This window comes from Ailuropoda melanoleuca, chromosome 1 (assembly GCF_002007445.2).
Source record: "Ailuropoda melanoleuca isolate Jingjing chromosome 1, ASM200744v2, whole genome shotgun sequence".
Lineage (NCBI taxonomy): Eukaryota > Metazoa > Chordata > Mammalia > Carnivora > Ursidae > Ailuropoda > Ailuropoda melanoleuca.
Genome location: NC_048218.1, coordinates 207,604,507 through 207,622,373, shown reverse-complemented (window position 1 = coordinate 207,622,373; position 17,867 = coordinate 207,604,507). Strand labels below are relative to the sequence as shown.

Genomic DNA, 17,867 nt, shown 5'->3' with positions numbered 1-17,867 from the left:
CCCGCCTCTACGGCCCCCCCCCAACGTTGGCCTGGAGCCGCCTGGCGTCCCGCCCCATCCCGGCTCGCCCTCCCATTGGCTTCCTGCCCGGCGCCCCACCCCCTTTCCGCGGCCCCTCCTGAGGAGCTCGCCCTGGCTAGCAGCTCGCCGCGACGTCTGTGCGGGGTCCTCCGTGGCCGGCCTCCGTCGTCCTCCCGAGTCCTGCTCCGGTCCCTCGCCTCTTCTCCACTCCCAGCATTCTCTGCCTCCCTTCCGGCTCCCCGGGAGCCGAGCCCCGCGGCGCGCCCGCTCCGCTGCTCCGCCTACCCCTGGGGCTCCGCGTCCTGTGCTGCCGCCTCGCTCTCCTCCTGCCCCTTTCCACCTCTTGGCTTCACTTCGCCGCTCCTTTCTGCCCGAATAGGAGTCCGACAACGCCTTCCCCAGGTTTCCTCCCGGTGTCCATCTGTCGGGTTTTCAGCACTGGTCCCTTTCCCTGCCCCACTCCTCAATTCCGCCCGCTCCCTCCCAGCCCCGCCCCCCGCCCGCGAACTCAGCCCGGGGGAACCGACCGCCCGGCGCAGCGGGCGGAGGGTTGGCGTAGTCGCGATGCTTGTCAGTATTAAGGTGGCATTGCTTTGAGTTTTTGAAACGGAAAATGAGCTGAACTCCCAGATCCACCCAGACCTAGGATGGAGATTGAGTTCTTATAAAGGCCCGAGTGAGACTGCAGTGACAACGTTGATTATCCTGACAATATAATACGTTTTTCCTCGGGGTGGGGAGGGTATTCGCATCGGTCGTTCATGCAGTATTCTGCTAACAATTTAAATTTTGTGTTCCTTCTAAAATTTGTCGTAGTTTTTTAAGTGGCCGCTTTTGACTCTAAGGATAAATTGAGAATGCTGAGATTTGGAGCTAATTCCCGCACAAGTCTTCTGGCTTCAAACCCTTGATTATTCAAATGGGGAAACTCAAGTAGCTTTCCCAAGGCCATTGAAGTGGGTGATCTCAAACTTCAACCCAGGTCAGACACCAGAGGTCCGTTGGGAGAAACCATCATGGCTCATTAATATAGGCAGAAGAGTGGTAGACTGGTATTTCCAGCTGCATTGGCACTATACAAACCCCCCCCCCATGTCCTCCAAGGCCCTTCCCTATAGGATCCTGGCTGCCTCTCCAGCTTGAGCTGGCTACACTCCAGGCACACTGACCACCTTTCTGCCAAACACTTTTTGCCACAGGGCCTTTGCACTTGCTGTTTTTCCTGACTTGTCTAGATCAACTATTTCTCAGAGTGATATAGCTTAACTCATGTGTCATTCTAGGGAGGCATTTCTGACAGAGTATCTAAAGTATGGCCCCTCCCACCGGACCATATCACCCTGTTATTTCCTTCAGAGCATGACTACAGTTTGAAATCATGTTTATTTGCTTGTTATGGTCTGTTCTCCTTCACCTGCCCTCCACCATTAGGATGTGAACACATCTCTAGGACATAAGGTAGATACTTAAATCCTTGATGAATAAATGAATGGTATTTTTTCTGTGATCAAATGGACTAACCAAACTGTCCATATCTGATTCTGCCAAAATTGTGTAGACAATACCTGTAAGTAAGAGTTGGAAAAATAGCTATTCTGTTTGTAAATGTTTTGTTTCTTTAATTTGTGTGCTTCATTTCTGGCTATTTTTTGACAGGGAGAGTGAGAAAAAAGGCCTTTTGCCCATCTCTTTTCCAGCTGGTCATAGCATGTCCTTACTGCCTTGCCCTCACCCTGACCCCAGGTAGGCAGATACTTGGCAGGCAACGCCTTCTTCCTTTGGGGCAGTCTCAGAGGCTCTTTGCTTGACAGAAGGTTGGGGTGGGGGAAGGGAAAGATTTCTGGCGCAGTGTTACCACCACGCTCAGCTGGAGCCCTGTCATCTTTCTGTCTTAGGCAGGAAAGCAGAATAGAAGGAAGCCCCTTCTAGTTTCCCCTTCCTCCCCTTCCGATGTACTTCTTTGGTCTGTTCAGCAGCTACAACTCTTATTTTTCTCAAGAATCTTTGCACTGGGGTGCATTCTGTACTTGCTGAGGCCAGGGGAACCCTGGGTCCATTGGTGGAGAGTTGAAATCTAATCCTCACCTCCCCAAACAGGCAGTGGGAGCCTGACAAAGTCTAGTAACTCTCTGCGTCTCCATGACCTCATCTGTCTTTGCCTGTGTTTATTGTTCAGTTTTAGGGATATAGACATCTCATAGATTTTAGCTGCTAAAAACTACTGGACTAAACAAGAATCCTGTGGCTTCCCCTTGGGACCATAGAGAGGCTGCCAGAAGCAATAAAGACAATGCTTCCTGATTTATATCCGGCAGGAGAGAGTACACCTGCACCCAGGCCAGAATCCTCCAGTTCACCCTGGTTGGACCCTTTGGGCCTGGGCCCAGCCCTAGACCAGTGACTGTCACCTGGAGAACAGAAAATGTTGATCAGGTTAAACCAACAGGAGCATATTCTTAGAGCAGTGGCGATGTTGGCTCCTGATAAGCGTGTGTGGAACTGAAATCTAAATACTTCTAGACGAGTAGACGGAGGATGGATGATGAGCAGGTATTCATTAGTGCCCCTGTAAGTCATTGGCACAGGGCATGGCAGGTGGGGACAGCTAATCCATGTTAGCCGGTCCTGTTGTCAGCGAAGAGAACGTGGTGTGGGAGAATTAGCCTGGCACCAAAAGGCCTTCATCTCATATCCCTAACCTACTACTAACCACTAGCTTTGCAATTTCAGACAAATTATGCAAATAATACCATTTTCGAAGTTGAAGAGGACTCAGAGGTCATAGGATTCAAGTCTTCACTGGACAGACTTGGAAATTGACAGCCACAGAGGTTAGTCTGTGTCTCAGTTTCTTCCTTGGTGAAGTGGGCTGATGATACTAGTCCTATCTACAGTCACAGTTACCATGCGGCTCAAATGAGATAATGTTTACTAGGAAAGGTTTGAGAAAGTAACAGAAATGCTATTCTTATGCAAGCCATGTGTTTTAATTATTATTCATTTAGTAATAAAGCCTTACTAAAAGGAGAAAGGTCTTCAGGATAAGCTTCGTTGACTCCTGGAAATGAATAATAACACACAGGAAAAGAGGAAGGGGGGGCGGTGCGTGCGCTCACACACACACACACACACACACACACACACACACGCTTGTTTGGTAGTTGGAAGGGTGTCAGGCTACAGTTCAGGTGGGACCTGAGCTTTGCCAATTAGGGAGTGGTGTGGGGAGCGGCTCTTAGGTGGAGGTAGGGTGTGGTAGCTGGCTATAAATTGAAGTTCTCTCATTTTGAGCGATTTTTGAGAGAGGAGAGTCACTCACTTGGAAGGACAAATCTAGTGCAAGGAGGAGGCAATCTGTCTCAGAGTAATCTTGTATTTATGTCTTACTATGCTATGTTACTTCAGGTCCTCTGCAAAGTAGATGCCAAGACAGGATTGTCATGCAAGAGATTTATAGGAGGAAATATCTATGGGGAAAGAAAGGAGAGAGTTTGGGGAAGGCAGGGAGATCTGAACCCTGGGAAGGGAAGGCAGAGGGAGCAGAGTGGGTAGGAATGTCCCTGACTGCAGTGTAACTCAGAGATGGCTTTGGCCAAGCTGACCAGAGTGCTGGAGCCCATGTTCCCTTCCCAGGATTGTGGTGCTGGGTTCAGAGACCGGAAGCTGAGGGGTTCCGCCAGTTACCCTCCCTGCAGCAGGAGATCTAAGGGGTATTTTTACAGTCCCATTCTAGCCAAGTTTGCCTGTTTGAGATGCCTTGCCTGTTGACCAAATTGAAATCTTGTTTCTGGGTAGTTCTGGGTTTTGTTTTGTTTTGTTTTTTTAATTTATGTTTAAGTAATCTCTATAACCAATGTGGGGTTTAAATTTAAAATCCCAAGATCAAGAGTCACATGCTCTGCTGACTGATCCAGCCAGGTGCCCCTGGGTTGTTTTTAATATAGGGTTGGTGCTTAATACATGTTCATATTGCAATAGTAAATCCAACTGTGCCCCACTGTAACTTGAAATATAGTTAATTGGGGCGCCTGGGTGGCACAGCGGTTAAGCGTCTGCCTTCAGCTCAGGGCGTGATCCCGGCGTTGTGGGATCGAGCCCCATGTCGGGCTCCTCTGCTATGAGCCTGCTTCTTCCTCTCCCACTCCCCCTGCTTGTGTTCCCTCTCTCACTGGCTGTCTCTATCTCTGTCAAATAAATAAATAAAATCTTAAAAAAAAAAAAAAAGAAATATAGTTAATTTACTTCTGGAACCCTCCACTCTCTACTATGCAGAAAGAGAGAAATGTTTAACTAGTGGCACTTCTAGAAACCCATTATTGGGGTGAGTCCAAAATAAAAGTTTGTGAGGGTTCAGTAGGTAAAAGAAAAGGGAAAACTTCATGAAAGCAAAAAAGCTGAAGAGAGCTGGGGGGGGAGTGGTGAAAGAAGAGAAATTGAATTTATGAAAAGGGAATCCAGATCTTGCGGACAAAATAGGGGATTATCTTTCTGAAATGGCCAGGAAAAAACCAACATAGCCAAGACGTAAAAGGAAGAGACTAAGCAAGCATTCCAAGGAGCCACAGCCGGGCAGCGGGGCCAAGATGGCGGTGGGCCACTTCCGGCATCTCCTTCTGCTTTGTGAGGAACTGCGCGTGCGCGAGCCCCTCGGGCTGGATTGACCGTGGCTGCGGGAGCTCCAGGGCCCTTCCAGAGGGTGAGGACACCTGGGCGACGGGGCCTTAGGCCCGGGAGCCTACTCTCACACACACAAGCACCCTCACCTGGAGACTCCTGCTTCTGTGGCCTGTCCGTGGGACATGAGGAGCTGATCCTCTCCACAGTCACCTCCCGAGCATTTAAGGAGATGAGTAAAGGCTTGTGCAAGAAGCAGCAGGGGAAGCGGGAGGCCTGAGTGGGGCCTCGTCCCGCCCACTCAGCCGAGCCTGGGGTCTTGTAGGTGGCCTTGTAAGTGAAGCTCCCCTGATTTCCTCATTAAAAAAAAAAAAACAAAAACAACAAAAAAAACACAACCAGCAGCCATAGAATAAAAGGCAAAGAGGATTACTCACTGTAATGAGACCAAGAGAAGTTGATGGAAAAAGTAGAAACCACAGACATCGACATAAAGAATTGAGTAGAAAGTAGATGAAATGAACCAGTGGAGAAAAAAACAGAAAATAAGGGGGGAGGAAAGCAGTTCTACCTAATGAATTTGTAATATAATAGAAAATGAAATAAACTGTAACAGAAAGAAAACTGAGAATATTTTCTCTGATTAAATATTTTTTACATTAATATTTCTATATTTTAAATCATTAACGATATTCTCATTCTCTAATACAGTGCTGGGGCGCCCGGGTAGTTTGGTTGGTTAATCGTGGATGGCTTGGTTTCAGCTCAGGTCAGGATCTTGGATCTTGGGTCTGGGATCAAGCTCTGTGTGGGGCTCCTTGCTCAGTGTGGAGTCTGCTTCAGATTCTCTCTCCCTCTCCCTCCTGCTCAGTCTCTCTCACAAAAAAAAAAAAAAAAAAAAAAAAAAAAAAAAAATACGGCAACAACTACATAGTCCCTATCATATCATAGGACAAAATAAAAAATGTACGCAAAAAATCAGAAAGCTTAACTTGAGACGGTAGCTTGAGCATCCCAATCTCTATGGGTGGTACCTTTATGCTGTGATGCTGGACATCCGAATCAAGACTTTAAATTTCTTTTTTTTTTTTTTTGAAAGATTTTACTTTCTTATTTGACAGAGAGAGAGAATGAATGGGGGGAGGGGCAGAGGAAGAGGGAGAAGCAGACTCCCCGCTGAGCAGGGAGCCCAATGTGGGGCTCTATCCCACGACCCTGGGATCATGACCTGAGCTGAAGCCAGATGCCCAACTGACTGAGCCACCCAGGCACCCTAAGACTTTAAATTTCAATAAAGAACTCCTACAACTCAATAGCCCCCCCAAATCAGATTAAAAAATAAGTCTGAATAGACATTTCTTTGAAGAAGAGGTACAGATGACCAACAGACACATGAAAAGATGCTTAACATCACTGATCATTAGGGAAATACACATCAACACCACAGTGAGGTACCACTGCACACCTGTCAGAATGACTGCTCAAAAAGACAGTTACAAGTGTTGGCGAGGTTATAGAGAAAAGAGAACCCTTGTGCACTGTTGGTGGGAATGCACATAGGCACAGCCACTATAGAAAACACTGTGGAGGTTCCTCAAAAAATTAAAAATAGAACTACTATATGATCCAGCAATTCAACTTCTGGGTATTTATGCAAAGAAAATGAAATCACTATCTCGAAAAGCTATCTATATCCCCATGTTCACTGCTGCATTATTTACAATAGCCAAGATATGAAAACAACTTAAGGCCATTGATGGATGAATGGATAAAGAAAATGTAATAACATATATAGTTATAATTATCAATATAAATATATAGAATGGGATATTATTCAGTAATAAAAAAGGAAATTCTACCATTTGCAGCAACATTGGTGTACCTTGAGAGTGTTACACTAAGTGAAGTAAGTCAGATAGACAAATACTATATGATCTCACTTATATGCAGAATCTTAAAAAAAAAAAAAAACCACCAAAAACTCATACATAGAACAGATTGGTGGTTGTCAGAATGGTAGGGAATGGGGGCGCCTGGGTGGCACAGCGGTTAAGCGTCTGCCTTCGGCTCAGGGCGTGATCCCGGCGTTACGGGATCGAGCCCCACATCCGGCTTCTCCGCTATGAGCCTGCTTCTTCCTCTCCCACTCCCCCTGCTTGTGTTCCCTCTCTCGCTGGCTGTCTCTATCTCTGTCAAATAAATAAATAAAAAATCTTTAAAAAAAAAAAAAAGAAAGAAAGAATGGTAGGGAATGAAGGAGCAGGTGAAATGGGTGAAGTTGGTCAAAAGGTACAAATGTCCAGTTATAAATAATTCCTGGGGATGTCATATACAGCACGGTGACTACAGTTAGTAATACTGTACTATGTTTTTGAACGTTGCTAAGGGAGGGGCACCTCGTGGCTCAGTCAGTTAAGCGTCCAACTCGATTTTGGCTCACATCATGATCTCAGGGTCATGAGATCCAGCCCTGTGTTGAGCTCCCTGCTGGGTGCAGAGCCTGCTTAAAATTCTCCCTCTCCCCCTGCCCCTCCTCCTCCTTAAAAAAAAAGAAAAGTTGCTAAGGGAGTAGATTTTGAAAGTTCTAGTCATAAGAAAAAAAATTGTAACTGTGAGGTGATGGATGTTAACTTATTAGGGTAAACATTTCTATCATACATAGATAGATAGATATCGATTTGTAATATTATGTTGTATACCTAAAATGAATACAATGTTACATGTCAAATACATCTCCATTTTTTAAAAAAATTAAATTCCAGGGACGCCTGGGGCTTAGTTGGTTAAGTGTCTGCCTTCTGTTCAGGTCATGATCCCAGGGTTCTGGGATTGAGTCCCACATCGGGCTCCTTGCTCAGTGGGGAGTCTGCTTCTCCCTGTGCCTGCCACTACCCTTGCTTGTGCTCACTCTCTCCCTCTCTCTGACAAATAAAGAAAATCTTTTTAAAAAAAATTAAATTCCATGGGCGCCTGGGTGGCTCAGTTGTTAAGCATCTGCCTTCGGCTCAGGTCATGATCCCAGGGTCCTGGGATCGAGCCCCACATCAGGCTCCCTGCTCAGCGGGAAGCCTGCTTCTCCCTCTTGCACTCCCCCTGCTTGTGTCCTCTCTCTCACTGTCTCTTTCCCTGTCAAATAAATAAATGAAATCTTTAAAAAAAAATCAAATTCCAATAACATCTGTGTATGTTTTGAAATGTTTTCTATTCAGTTTTAGGAATTAAGCATGCACAGATTCTTCTCAAAAGCTAATGTAAAAAATATCACAAGCAACTTTGGAAACTATTTTTCTCATGAAACAATAATATTGCAATAGATTATTATACCTTTTGTAAACAAATCACATTAATAAAACCGAAATAGGTTTTTTATCAAAATGAATGCAGGAATGAGGGGCACATGGGTGATTCAGTCAGTTGAGCATCTGACTATTGATTTCGGCTCAGGTCATGATCTCATAGTTGTGAGATCGAGCCCTGCACTGGGCTCCATGCTCAGCATATGGTCTACTTGAGATTCTTCCCTTTTCTCTCTGCCCCTCACCCCTGCTCACATGCTGGCATTCTCTCTGTCTCTCTCTCTCTCAAATAAATAAATAAATAATAAAATCTTTTTTAAAGTGTAATAATGAAATGTGAACCACATAATATTTTGCATCTATGCACAGAAGATTGAAATTGGCTGACAGATCTCGTCTTTTCTGGAGGGGAAAACTTGTCCAGAGCTTGGTTGCCTCCCAAGAGAGTGAGCACTGGTAAGCTCCCAGAGAGGGGCCTCTGCAGAGCTGGGGTTCTGAAGTCTGGGCACGGGAGTCAGAATACACAGGTATTAAGATGTTTGAAAAGATTAATGGTGGTCTGGATATGAAAACCTTTTTTTAAAGATTTTATTTATTTATTTGTCAGAGAAAGAGAGCTCACAAGCAGGGGGAGTGGCAGGAAGAGGGAGAGGGAGAAGCAGGCTTCCTGCTGAGCCACAAGCCCGATGCGGGACTCGATTCCAGGACCCTGGGATCATGACCTGAGTTGAAGGCAGATGCTTAACTGACTGAGCCACCCAGGCATCCCTGAAAATGTTTTTCGTTGCGAGTTCAGTAAGGTTTAGAAAGGCTTTTTTCCTTAAACTCACCGGGATCCACTTTTCATTTCTGATGCCTTCAGTGAGTTAAAAGAAAACTTCTAGAGAGCCATTTAAAAAAATCTCGTAGAATGAATGAAACCACATCTTGCATATGTGCTGCATTACAGAAGGGGTAGCACTGTGTTGCTACCCAGCATCTAGTCTCTCTTAGCTCTGCAGTGACCAGCATCCTGCCCCCTTGCTGATACGTGCAGGACGCTGTCTGAATTCCTTACTCAGGCTTCACGTTTGTAGAGAGTTTGAATTTTCAAGCCCTGAACTCAACGTATAAGAAGCATGTGTAGATGTCTTTCTGTAATTAAATGATTTCAATACTTCTTTTCCAACTTGCTTTCTACCTAGTGGTAGAATAATTAATCTAGTTAATTCCAGGTAAATTTAGTCTCTTCACGTTTCTTTTCATTCAGTCCAGACCTCAACCACGTCAGTTCTTGATCTCCTCTTTCTTGGGGTACAGGGAAACCTGACTGCTCTCAGGTTCCCCTGCCCTTTCTTCCTGCCACCACCTCCAGGTATTTCTGCTCCATCCCATCGGCACATGGAACTCTTCTTGGGCTCCAGAGTTCCTGATTAGAAGCAGAGAATCTCTTCTGTTCTCAGACCCCCAAACCATCCTGGAGATTCTATGTTCTGACCCTTATTTCTGTCCTTAGAGCCCATTGGGAGGTGAGCCCCTTAGACATCTCGCCAGCATTTCCCTCATTCTCACCCAGCCTCTTCCTCTCCCTCCCCAGTTAGGGAGGGCCTCTGTAGTGTGTGTGGGGGGGTGATGTTGTGGGAGAAAAGTGAGCTATTTGGGGGATCATAGAGATTCTGAGATCTGTGCCTACTGCAGGTTTTGGCATTTTAGCACAACAGGGACAATTTTCCCTAGCGGAGTTACCTTAATCAGGAAACTGAGTATGAGGGGGACTGCCCCCGCCATCAGCTGATTCTTAACAGTGTCACTCACAACCCTCACGTTCACAGTGAAGCATCATCAACCGTTGGTTCCTGTTCCCGAAAGGCTCAAGCAGAAGTGGAAGTGGTCTGGGGATGGGAATATGTGCAATTACATCAGCCCAGCTGACGGGGTCCAAGCAAATCTTAAAACTCGTTTTGCCTAGAGGCACCTTGATGGTACAGTTGGTTAAGACCCCAGCTTTTGGTTTGGCTCCAGTCATGATCTTGGGGTACTGGAATCAAGCCCTGTGTCGGGCTCCACACTCAGCCTGGAATCTGCTTGGGATTCTCTCTCCCTCTCCCTCTGCCCTCCCACGCATGCATGTGCTTTCACTCTTAAATAAATAAATCTTTAAAAACAAAACAAAAACCTAGTTTTGCTTATTTACAAATGAAATTGTTGGGTCCCTGAGCTTCCATATTCTCTTTTCTTCCCATTCAGATATCCCAGTTTTGGCGTTTTTGGGTTTTTTCTCTTTAATCTTACCTTTCTCTCTCTCTCTTGGCTTTTGCACTAAAGCGACCTCAGACTTGTAGGCCAAGAAGGTAGAGCTCCCGTCATATGGGGCTGTCTTCAGAAGGGACTCTTGGGAAGAGGTTCATAGAGACAAAGGATTGAAACAAACTACTGACAATGCTTTCCTATCAGTTTGATCTTCTTTTCACAGTTTGGTATCAATGACTTTTTTTTTTCTCTTTAGGGCTCCAGTATTTTTGTAGGTTCCAGTCTTGGGTCTGTGCTCTCTAGTGCCCAAATGGATGGAACATTTCTCACGACTCAGTCCCCTAGCCTCCACCGCCAAAGCCAGGCAGCCATGTCCCTCATTCCCCAGGACTCAGAAGTTTTCATTTTCCTTTCCTATTTTCTCGGGATCTTGTTTCTTTGCTCTCTGTTTGCCAGGTCAGCTCCGAGTCCCATAAAACAATGCTGCTAAACTGGAAGGGCTTGGGGTTGGAAGAACAGACAAGTCCACCCGCAGCAAGTTCCATAAAGAATGTGCTGCAGGAAGTGTCGTTTCTGAAATTCAGCTGCTTCTGAAGTTGAAGGGAAGCACATCTTGGAAGAGAAATATGTGGCCAACTCTGTGGGCCTTTGGAGAACTTGAGACCCTCGGTCCTGTAACCTTGGAAGCAGGATTGGGATCTAGTAAAACTGAGGTCAAATGCTGGGGAATTTCTCCAGAGTCAGCAGGAGAAAAGAAACAACTTGCCAGCTCATAGATTTTAACCCTTAAACAGAACACTTAACCATATTAAGAGGATACTCTAAGCATAATCAAGCTAGAGCTAATCGGGGTTATTGCTGAAATCAGTGCTTCCCAAACTTTAATATGCACCCATCCCCTGGGGCTCATGGTACAAAGCAGATTCTGACATAGTAGGTCTGGGCAGTGGGGGGTAGGGCTGAGATTCCACATTGGTGATCTGGTCCTGGCTCAGGGATCACACTTTGGGCAGCAAGAGCTCAGGAGGCAGGCTGTAGAGAAAGAGGTGTCCTCAACTGAAGCTATGAGGAACTCCATACCCGAGCACTTGGAGCTAATAGTGAACTCCCCATCCTGCTCCTCTTCCCTAAGCCCGGTCTACCAGCTGCCCCTGTGGTCACCTTCACTGTCCTCTGATGTTTCCTTCCCTTCTGGAGCAGCTAATGCTTTTTCAGGTACAAGAAGGGGAAAGCAAGTCTGGCTCATTCAGGGAGACTGATCTGAAGGATTCTTGGCAGTTCACAGAATTGAAGAGCTGACCCACTGGTCTTGGGATAGATGGGAACCAAGGCAGTTCAGGGGCCTGAGCAGCACGAGCTCCAGTCCCTCCCCGGCACATCCATAAGGTTCCCGAATTCTGTCTGTCTCCTCAAGTTTCAAGTTTGGGTCAGGTGTTTTTACCTTCAAAGTTCTCAGCATATGCCAGTTAAATTTGTGTCTGCTATCCCTTTCTTTGTACTTTATAAGACTACCCTCGATCATTTTTTGTTTTAAAGATTTTATTTATTTGACAGAGAACCAGGCAGCAAGAGAGGTAACACAAGCAGGGGGAGTGGGAGAGGGAGAAGCAGGCTTCCTGCTGAGCAGGGAGCCAGATGTGGGGCTTGATCCCAGAATGCTGAGATCATGACCTGAACTGAAGGCAGACCCTTAACGACTAAGCCACCCTGGCGCCCCTATCCTCGATCATTTTAACTTGTATTGACATATATACAAATGGTGTCTGTATCTGTCTGTCCAGGGGCAAAGGAGATGTTAATGCTGCAATATGATTTCTCCCCAAATAATAAAAAAATCCCCTGTATATCAAACTTAGGACTTTTAAAATACACGATTTTACATTGTTTGGATTACATATGTCTTGGATATGTAACTAAAATGTTCTCTGTGAGCAAGAGCCATCTTTTATATATATAAAATGAACAAGGCTTTTTGTCTGGTTTAAAAAACACATCGTAAATTTTCAAAAGGCCCTTTGAGACATACTTTCTTTGTAATCATAGGGGTTATATCTCTGAAAACATCACAATAGAGGAATGTAAGATTGGGGTGATAAAACAACAAATAAGAGAATGGATTTTCCTCTTCTGTTTACTATGTGATTTTGGTCAATCACTTTTTTCTGAAGCTCCTGCAACTGAGAGTTAACCAAGCTCCTTTCTCGTAAGTTTGTTTTGATGATTAAATAAAATTTATGTAAAGTTTGTTTGAACTGCTTTAAAAAACTAGCTATTTCTATCATCATCACTGTTATGGAATCTGAGACTATGAGAGCAATATGGAACTTGAGGGCAGGGGGAAATATGAAAGCACTTAGTTATATTCACTAAAATATAACGATGGAGACAAAACATGGAAAGACACATCAAGGATGTTTTATAAACCTTTAATGAGAAGTAATGAGTATGGTTCTATACATTTCCATTTCCCATCTTTTGTTCACTAACAGCTTTTCAGGATTTCACTTCTTCCAAGTTTTAAAGGAATCTTTGCACATTTGTTTTGCTTTGTTGAAGCTAATATGCCCACTATAAGACATTTGTTTCTTGAGTCTGGTTCTCTTGCCAGATGCTTAGAGCATTTTTTTTTTTTTTTTAATGATTGTAAGAGATTGCAGCTTCCCATCCCCTAGATTCTGTCCCAGGTTCTGCTCTTTTCCCAGAGGCAGAATAACTTGGATGGTTAAAGTGGAAAAGGCTTTGGGTAATAATGTGCTGCTCTGCTCCCAGCTCTGCTCGCACTCCCTCTTCAGTGCCCAGGGGGATCCACCCCTAATCGTAGCCATACTGGGATACCCAGTTCTCTCACCTATACAACAACCTTAGCGCACTTCTAAGGTGTGTGTTCTTTCGTTATCCATGCCAAGAATTTAATTTAATTTTTTATTTTATTATTTTATTTTTATTTTATTGCTCCCTGACGGTTCATTTTCCTTTCGCCTCCTCTTTTTCCCCTCCTTTTCTGCCCTAAAGTAACATGCCCTTCTTCTCCCAAATAATCACAACAGGAATGTGCAGCCATTCCTGTGAGCTGCAGCTGATGTTCTCAGGTTGCTAACGTGACATCTAGACAGAAATTCACATTATGTGGATATATTAGGATATCATGTGGAGATAACTCAAGTGGTCAGAAAGAGATTCCTGTACTTTTTTTTTTTTTTTTTTTTTGCATCCCCAAAGCCCAGGTACTCAATTTAAAAATCTTTAATAGGATTGAATCCTGTTCTTTTTGGAGGAAAGGAACAGAATATGATGGAGAGAAACAGGAAATGAAAAAAAGTCAAGAATCTGAAAGGAAATAAATCAATGAAAAGGACTTTTAGCTTGTGGTCCTCTCTGTTGTTTTTATCCAAAGAAACTGACTCTGATAGTACCAAACCTGGGGGTATAAATACGGCAAACATTCTTTTTGGGGGAGATTGTGCCTTCCTTGGCAATCCCCATTTTATTGAGGATGTTGCTACTTAATTGTTCCAAGGAGTTGATTATCTTTTCACGGGAGATGGGCGCTCCCGTGCCTTCTGAGGAACAGGATTCAAGTCCTTTCGATTCGTGGGATTTTTCCTGGCCACGATTTCATCTACACTCAGGAGCTGTAGAGCCACGTCAGTTACCACTCGGAGTCCTTGGGCTTTGGCTACTAGGGTGTCCCACACCTCCTCCTCGGCCACGTTTATTATCCCCTCAGCCCCCACGCCTATCAGGAAGTTCCCGGCTTGGTGGGCGCAGCTCATCTCTGCCATGACCTCTGAGACCACTAAGCCTGCGTTCTCCGCCAAGGTTTCAGGAAGAGACTGAAGGGCCTGTGCAAATGCTAGGAAGGCCGCGCCATTAGGCCCTTCCAGTTTGCTTCCTTTTTCCGAGAGTATTTTTGCCAGAGCCATCTCTGTGGCTCCAGCTCCGGGGAGCAGTCTGGGATCCTGACACAACTGGACATACGCATCAATGCCGTGGTAGACTGCCTGCTCTGCACTCTTTAGCCCCTCAGCTGTGGCCCCCCTGAGGACCAAGGTGAGGGCGGGGGTGCCTGCACATTCCCATTCAAATACTACAACCAAGCCTTCCCCCAGCTCCTGCTGATATACCCTCTGGCACTTCCCTGGCTTCAGGGGAGGAAGCAGATAGGGCATCAAAGGTGTGCCCAACACCTCACTCAAGTAAGCTATGTCCGTTTGGGACCTGGCTTGAATCACCATGATGCCGTACTTATCAGCCTTTGTCAGTGTGTTCTCATCGATGTCCCCCCATACCACCGCCACGTTAATACATGCAGTTTCCAGTTCCGCTACTTGCTTTTCTATCAACTGTTCATTTCTTTTGCTGAATTTAGTTAGGTCATCAGGACTAGAGAGACGGGCGGTTGCAGGAGCATTTGGGCTGGCAGGACCAAAGGCGCAGACAAAGAGAGCCACCCTGGCGCCCGTCAGCACCGCGGTCACCTGCCCGCAGGGGTTCGCACACAAGGCCAGCCCCGGGAGCAGGCACGAGTCCTCCAGCCTGCCCCCTCGCAGGGTGCACACCCCCACTCGCTCGCGGTGGAGTCTGCCTTCCAGCTCCTTGGCGGCCCAGCACGCGTGGGCCACCAGCTTGGTCAAGTAGTCCATCTGGGACGCGGTGTGGGTGTTCATCACCGAATAGAGGGCCCAAAAGGGATCTTCCAAAGGCCCCAGGGAGCGGATCGACAGGGAGGGCAGCAGGGCCAGGGTCTCGGCGGTCGCGGCGGCGTAGGCCTGGCGCAGCTGCGAGCGAGGCAGGCCGGCGCGCAGCAGGTGCTCGGCCTGCTGGAGCAGGGCTTCCGCCAGCAGCACCACGAAGGCCGCGCCGTCGCCGCTGCTCTCCGCCTGCGTGTGCGCTGCTTCGCGCAGGAGCCGCGCGGCGGGATGCTCCAGCTTCAGGGCCCGGAGGATGGCCGCGGCGTAGCCGGTGAACACGTTGGTTCCTCGCGCGGTGACCAGCAGTTTCTGTCGGCCGTGGGGGCCGTAGCAAGGCCGGATGACTCTGGCCAAGGTCTGCGCCGCCGGCACGCTGCTGAGCAGGTGCAGCTCTTGCGCTCCCGGGCTCCTTGCGCGCCGCCTCCGCCCGGGCCCCAGGCGCTCAGGCAGCTGCAGCGGCGCCGAGGTGGCTCTGCTAGTCATCGCCTGCCGAGCGCGAGAGCCCGCCGTGCCGGCTGCCCAGGCGCTCTAGCAGCCGGGGTGGGGGCGCCCGGGACCCGATCTTTGACACTTCTCAAGGGGTCAGTGGAAAAAGGAGCCGAGTGCCCGCCCCCCCCCGCCCCTCCCCTGGGATCTGGAGAATTCGGCGCTCCAGGATCCGGTGCAGGGATGATCTGCTGAGAGCTCAGCCCTCAACCACTCCCCCAGATTGATCTGTAAGAAACGGGGCTCGCGGGGCCTCTGAAGCTGGGAGCTGAAACAGACATGACCGTGATGAAGTCACAGAGCGGCGCATGGAACCGGGGGGCAGACAATGAGGTCACAGAAGGATGCCTAGAGTTTGGGAGGCCCTGTGGGCAGGCAGAAGTCAGGCCAGGTCATCCGGCAGAAGAGGGACACACGTATGCGCTGGGCTCCAGAGTTTCATTTAAACTTTGGAGACAGTGGAGAGGAAATCAAGTGAGGATACCCACCCACTTCAAATTCCGGACGAAGCTGTGGCTCCTGTGATGTGTGTTGTAGTTTTTGAGTGGGAAGCAGGGTTTTGTTTTACTTTCTTGCAAAGGACTATGTACTACAAGCTAGGTCGTGTTATCTGCCTTTGTCTCTTTGGCCACCTTTTCCGTTGGTGCTGTTCATCAGGTTCCTTACGGTGTTTGTTGGTCTGTTTGTCTTTCGGGTTGCAGGTGTGTGATGCTCCTCCTTCCAATGACAACGATGTCACTGAACTGGCAAAGGCAGGTCAAGACAAGAGAGAGAAAGATGCTGACAGCCTACAGAAAAACTAATAGAAATGTTTGCAGCAGAGTGCAAGTGACTAGCCTCCCAGTGGTGGGGAAGGTAGAAAACCACAGGGAATGAATTTAGGCCCCCCAAGTCTTACCCTCAACCCCCAGAATTTCAGTTCCTTCCCTCCAGGAGCCCTTCTTCCCTCCTTCCCTCGGTCCCACCTTTCCTCAAATAGAGCCTATGGAGGCAATGCTTGCTCCTTTTTTAGCTTAATAAATCTAGATTGAGCACCCACTATGTTCAATGGAATGAGGAATACAAAGGCACAGGAACATGGACACCAGGGAGGGGAAGAGATTTGCATCACATGAATGTAACTTATGTAGGTGTTAGGCAGAGCACCAGCTGCAAGAGACAAAGATTACGATTATTAAGAGTAGGGGAAAGACAGAGCAATACCATTCATTTTCGTTTGGAAAAACCTTTTTACTTTGTTTAATAGCAGCTGTCCCCATGGGGCTCCTGGGTGGCTCAGTGGTTAAGTGTCTGCCTTTGGCTCAGGTCATGATCCCAGTGTTCTGGGATCGAGCCCCGCATTGGGCTTCCGGCTCATTGGGAAGTCTGCTTCTCCCTCTCCCACTCCCCCTGCTTGTGTTCCCTCTCTCGCTGTCTCTGTCAAATAAATAAATAAAATATTAAAAAAAAAAAAGTTGTCCCCAAGGGGGAGAAAAAGAACTCTGAACCTGATTATACCAGTCAGGAGTCATGATTATATGGTGGGCATTGTTTTAATATTTCCGCAGACAAGATGATAGCAAGAAAGAAAAGTAATATATATATATATGAGAGTGAAATATAATTAAGGCTAAAATGGAGATAATTTTGGAGAAAAAACCTTTTTCTTTGAAAAACAATTTGATTGCTTTTGTAAAAATAATAGCTATTCATTATAAAAGTTAAAAAAAATACAAGAAAGCCACTGTCATTTGGAATTCCAGCTCAGAGATAATCATTGTTTGCATTTTGATGAACATTATTACCTTGCACATATATTCAACAATCACATAGATTGTTGTGGATTCTACAATTTTCCATAAGTGGACTGTATGATACATATCATATAAGTTATTCTGTAATCATTTTTCCGCCTCAACATTATGTTGAAGTGGAGAAATGTTTCTAAGGAGATATTATGCTGTCTGACGACTGTGAACAACTATTTTGGACTCTTTTGATTTTGGAGACTCCTTTGGAAACAGGTGTGGACCTACATGCCCAGGCTTCCGGAAGCCAATAACCGTGAGAAGAGTGTCATATAATAAATGTTGGGTATAGGGGCAAAGACTACTAGTTGGTTTCTTTATAGAAATGTAAAATGTAACAATTGATATAAAATTTAGCAAAGTATGCATATTGACATTGTTTATAAAGATACAATTTCTTTTTAAAAAATAAACACTCCTGGTGTATGGGGGGGAGAAATAAACACTCCTGTAAAGGATTATCTTAGCTCTATCTCTTACACTTCACATATATTTTCCCATTTATTTTACTTATTCCACAACTATTTATTGGCCGGGATCACGCCTTGAGCCGAAGGCAGACGCTTAACGACTGCGCTACCCAGGCGCCCCTGGACAGACATTTTTTGACCTACCTTTACATACATCAAACTAACCAAGGAACTACTAAATTGTAATTTTACTTATTACTATGTGGGCACTGTCATCGTTAAATTCACTTTTTTTATCCTACAGATAAATTGATTAGGTGTAAAATAAATGTG

The 17,867-nt window shown here is 46.3% G+C and overlaps 1 protein-coding gene and 1 long non-coding RNA gene across 2 annotated transcripts; one reads left to right on the top strand and one right to left on the bottom strand.

Moving 5' to 3' along the window:
- Window positions 1-980: 980 nt before the first annotated feature.
- On the top strand, window positions 981-16,669 carry LOC105235961. The gene is made up of 4 exons (XR_004619389.1): window positions 981-1,479; window positions 1,678-1,764; window positions 2,752-2,852; window positions 16,039-16,669. It is a non-coding gene; the product is annotated as an uncharacterized LOC105235961 (long non-coding RNA).
- On the bottom strand, window positions 12,641-16,065 carry CCT8L2 (chaperonin containing TCP1 subunit 8 like 2). Its single transcript, XM_002915504.4, has one exon. The coding sequence runs from the start codon at window positions 15,332-15,334 to the stop codon at window positions 13,685-13,687; it is 1,650 nt and encodes a 549-aa protein (XP_002915550.2). The 5' UTR covers window positions 15,335-16,065; the 3' UTR covers window positions 12,641-13,684.
- Window positions 16,670-17,867: the final 1,198 nt, after the last annotated feature.

What these genes read in the sequence shown, in the direction of transcription:
- CCT8L2 (XM_002915504.4), bottom strand. Translation starts at nt 15,334, where the DNA reads ATGACTAGCAGAGCCACCTCGGCGCCGCTGCAGCTGCCTGAGCGCCTG.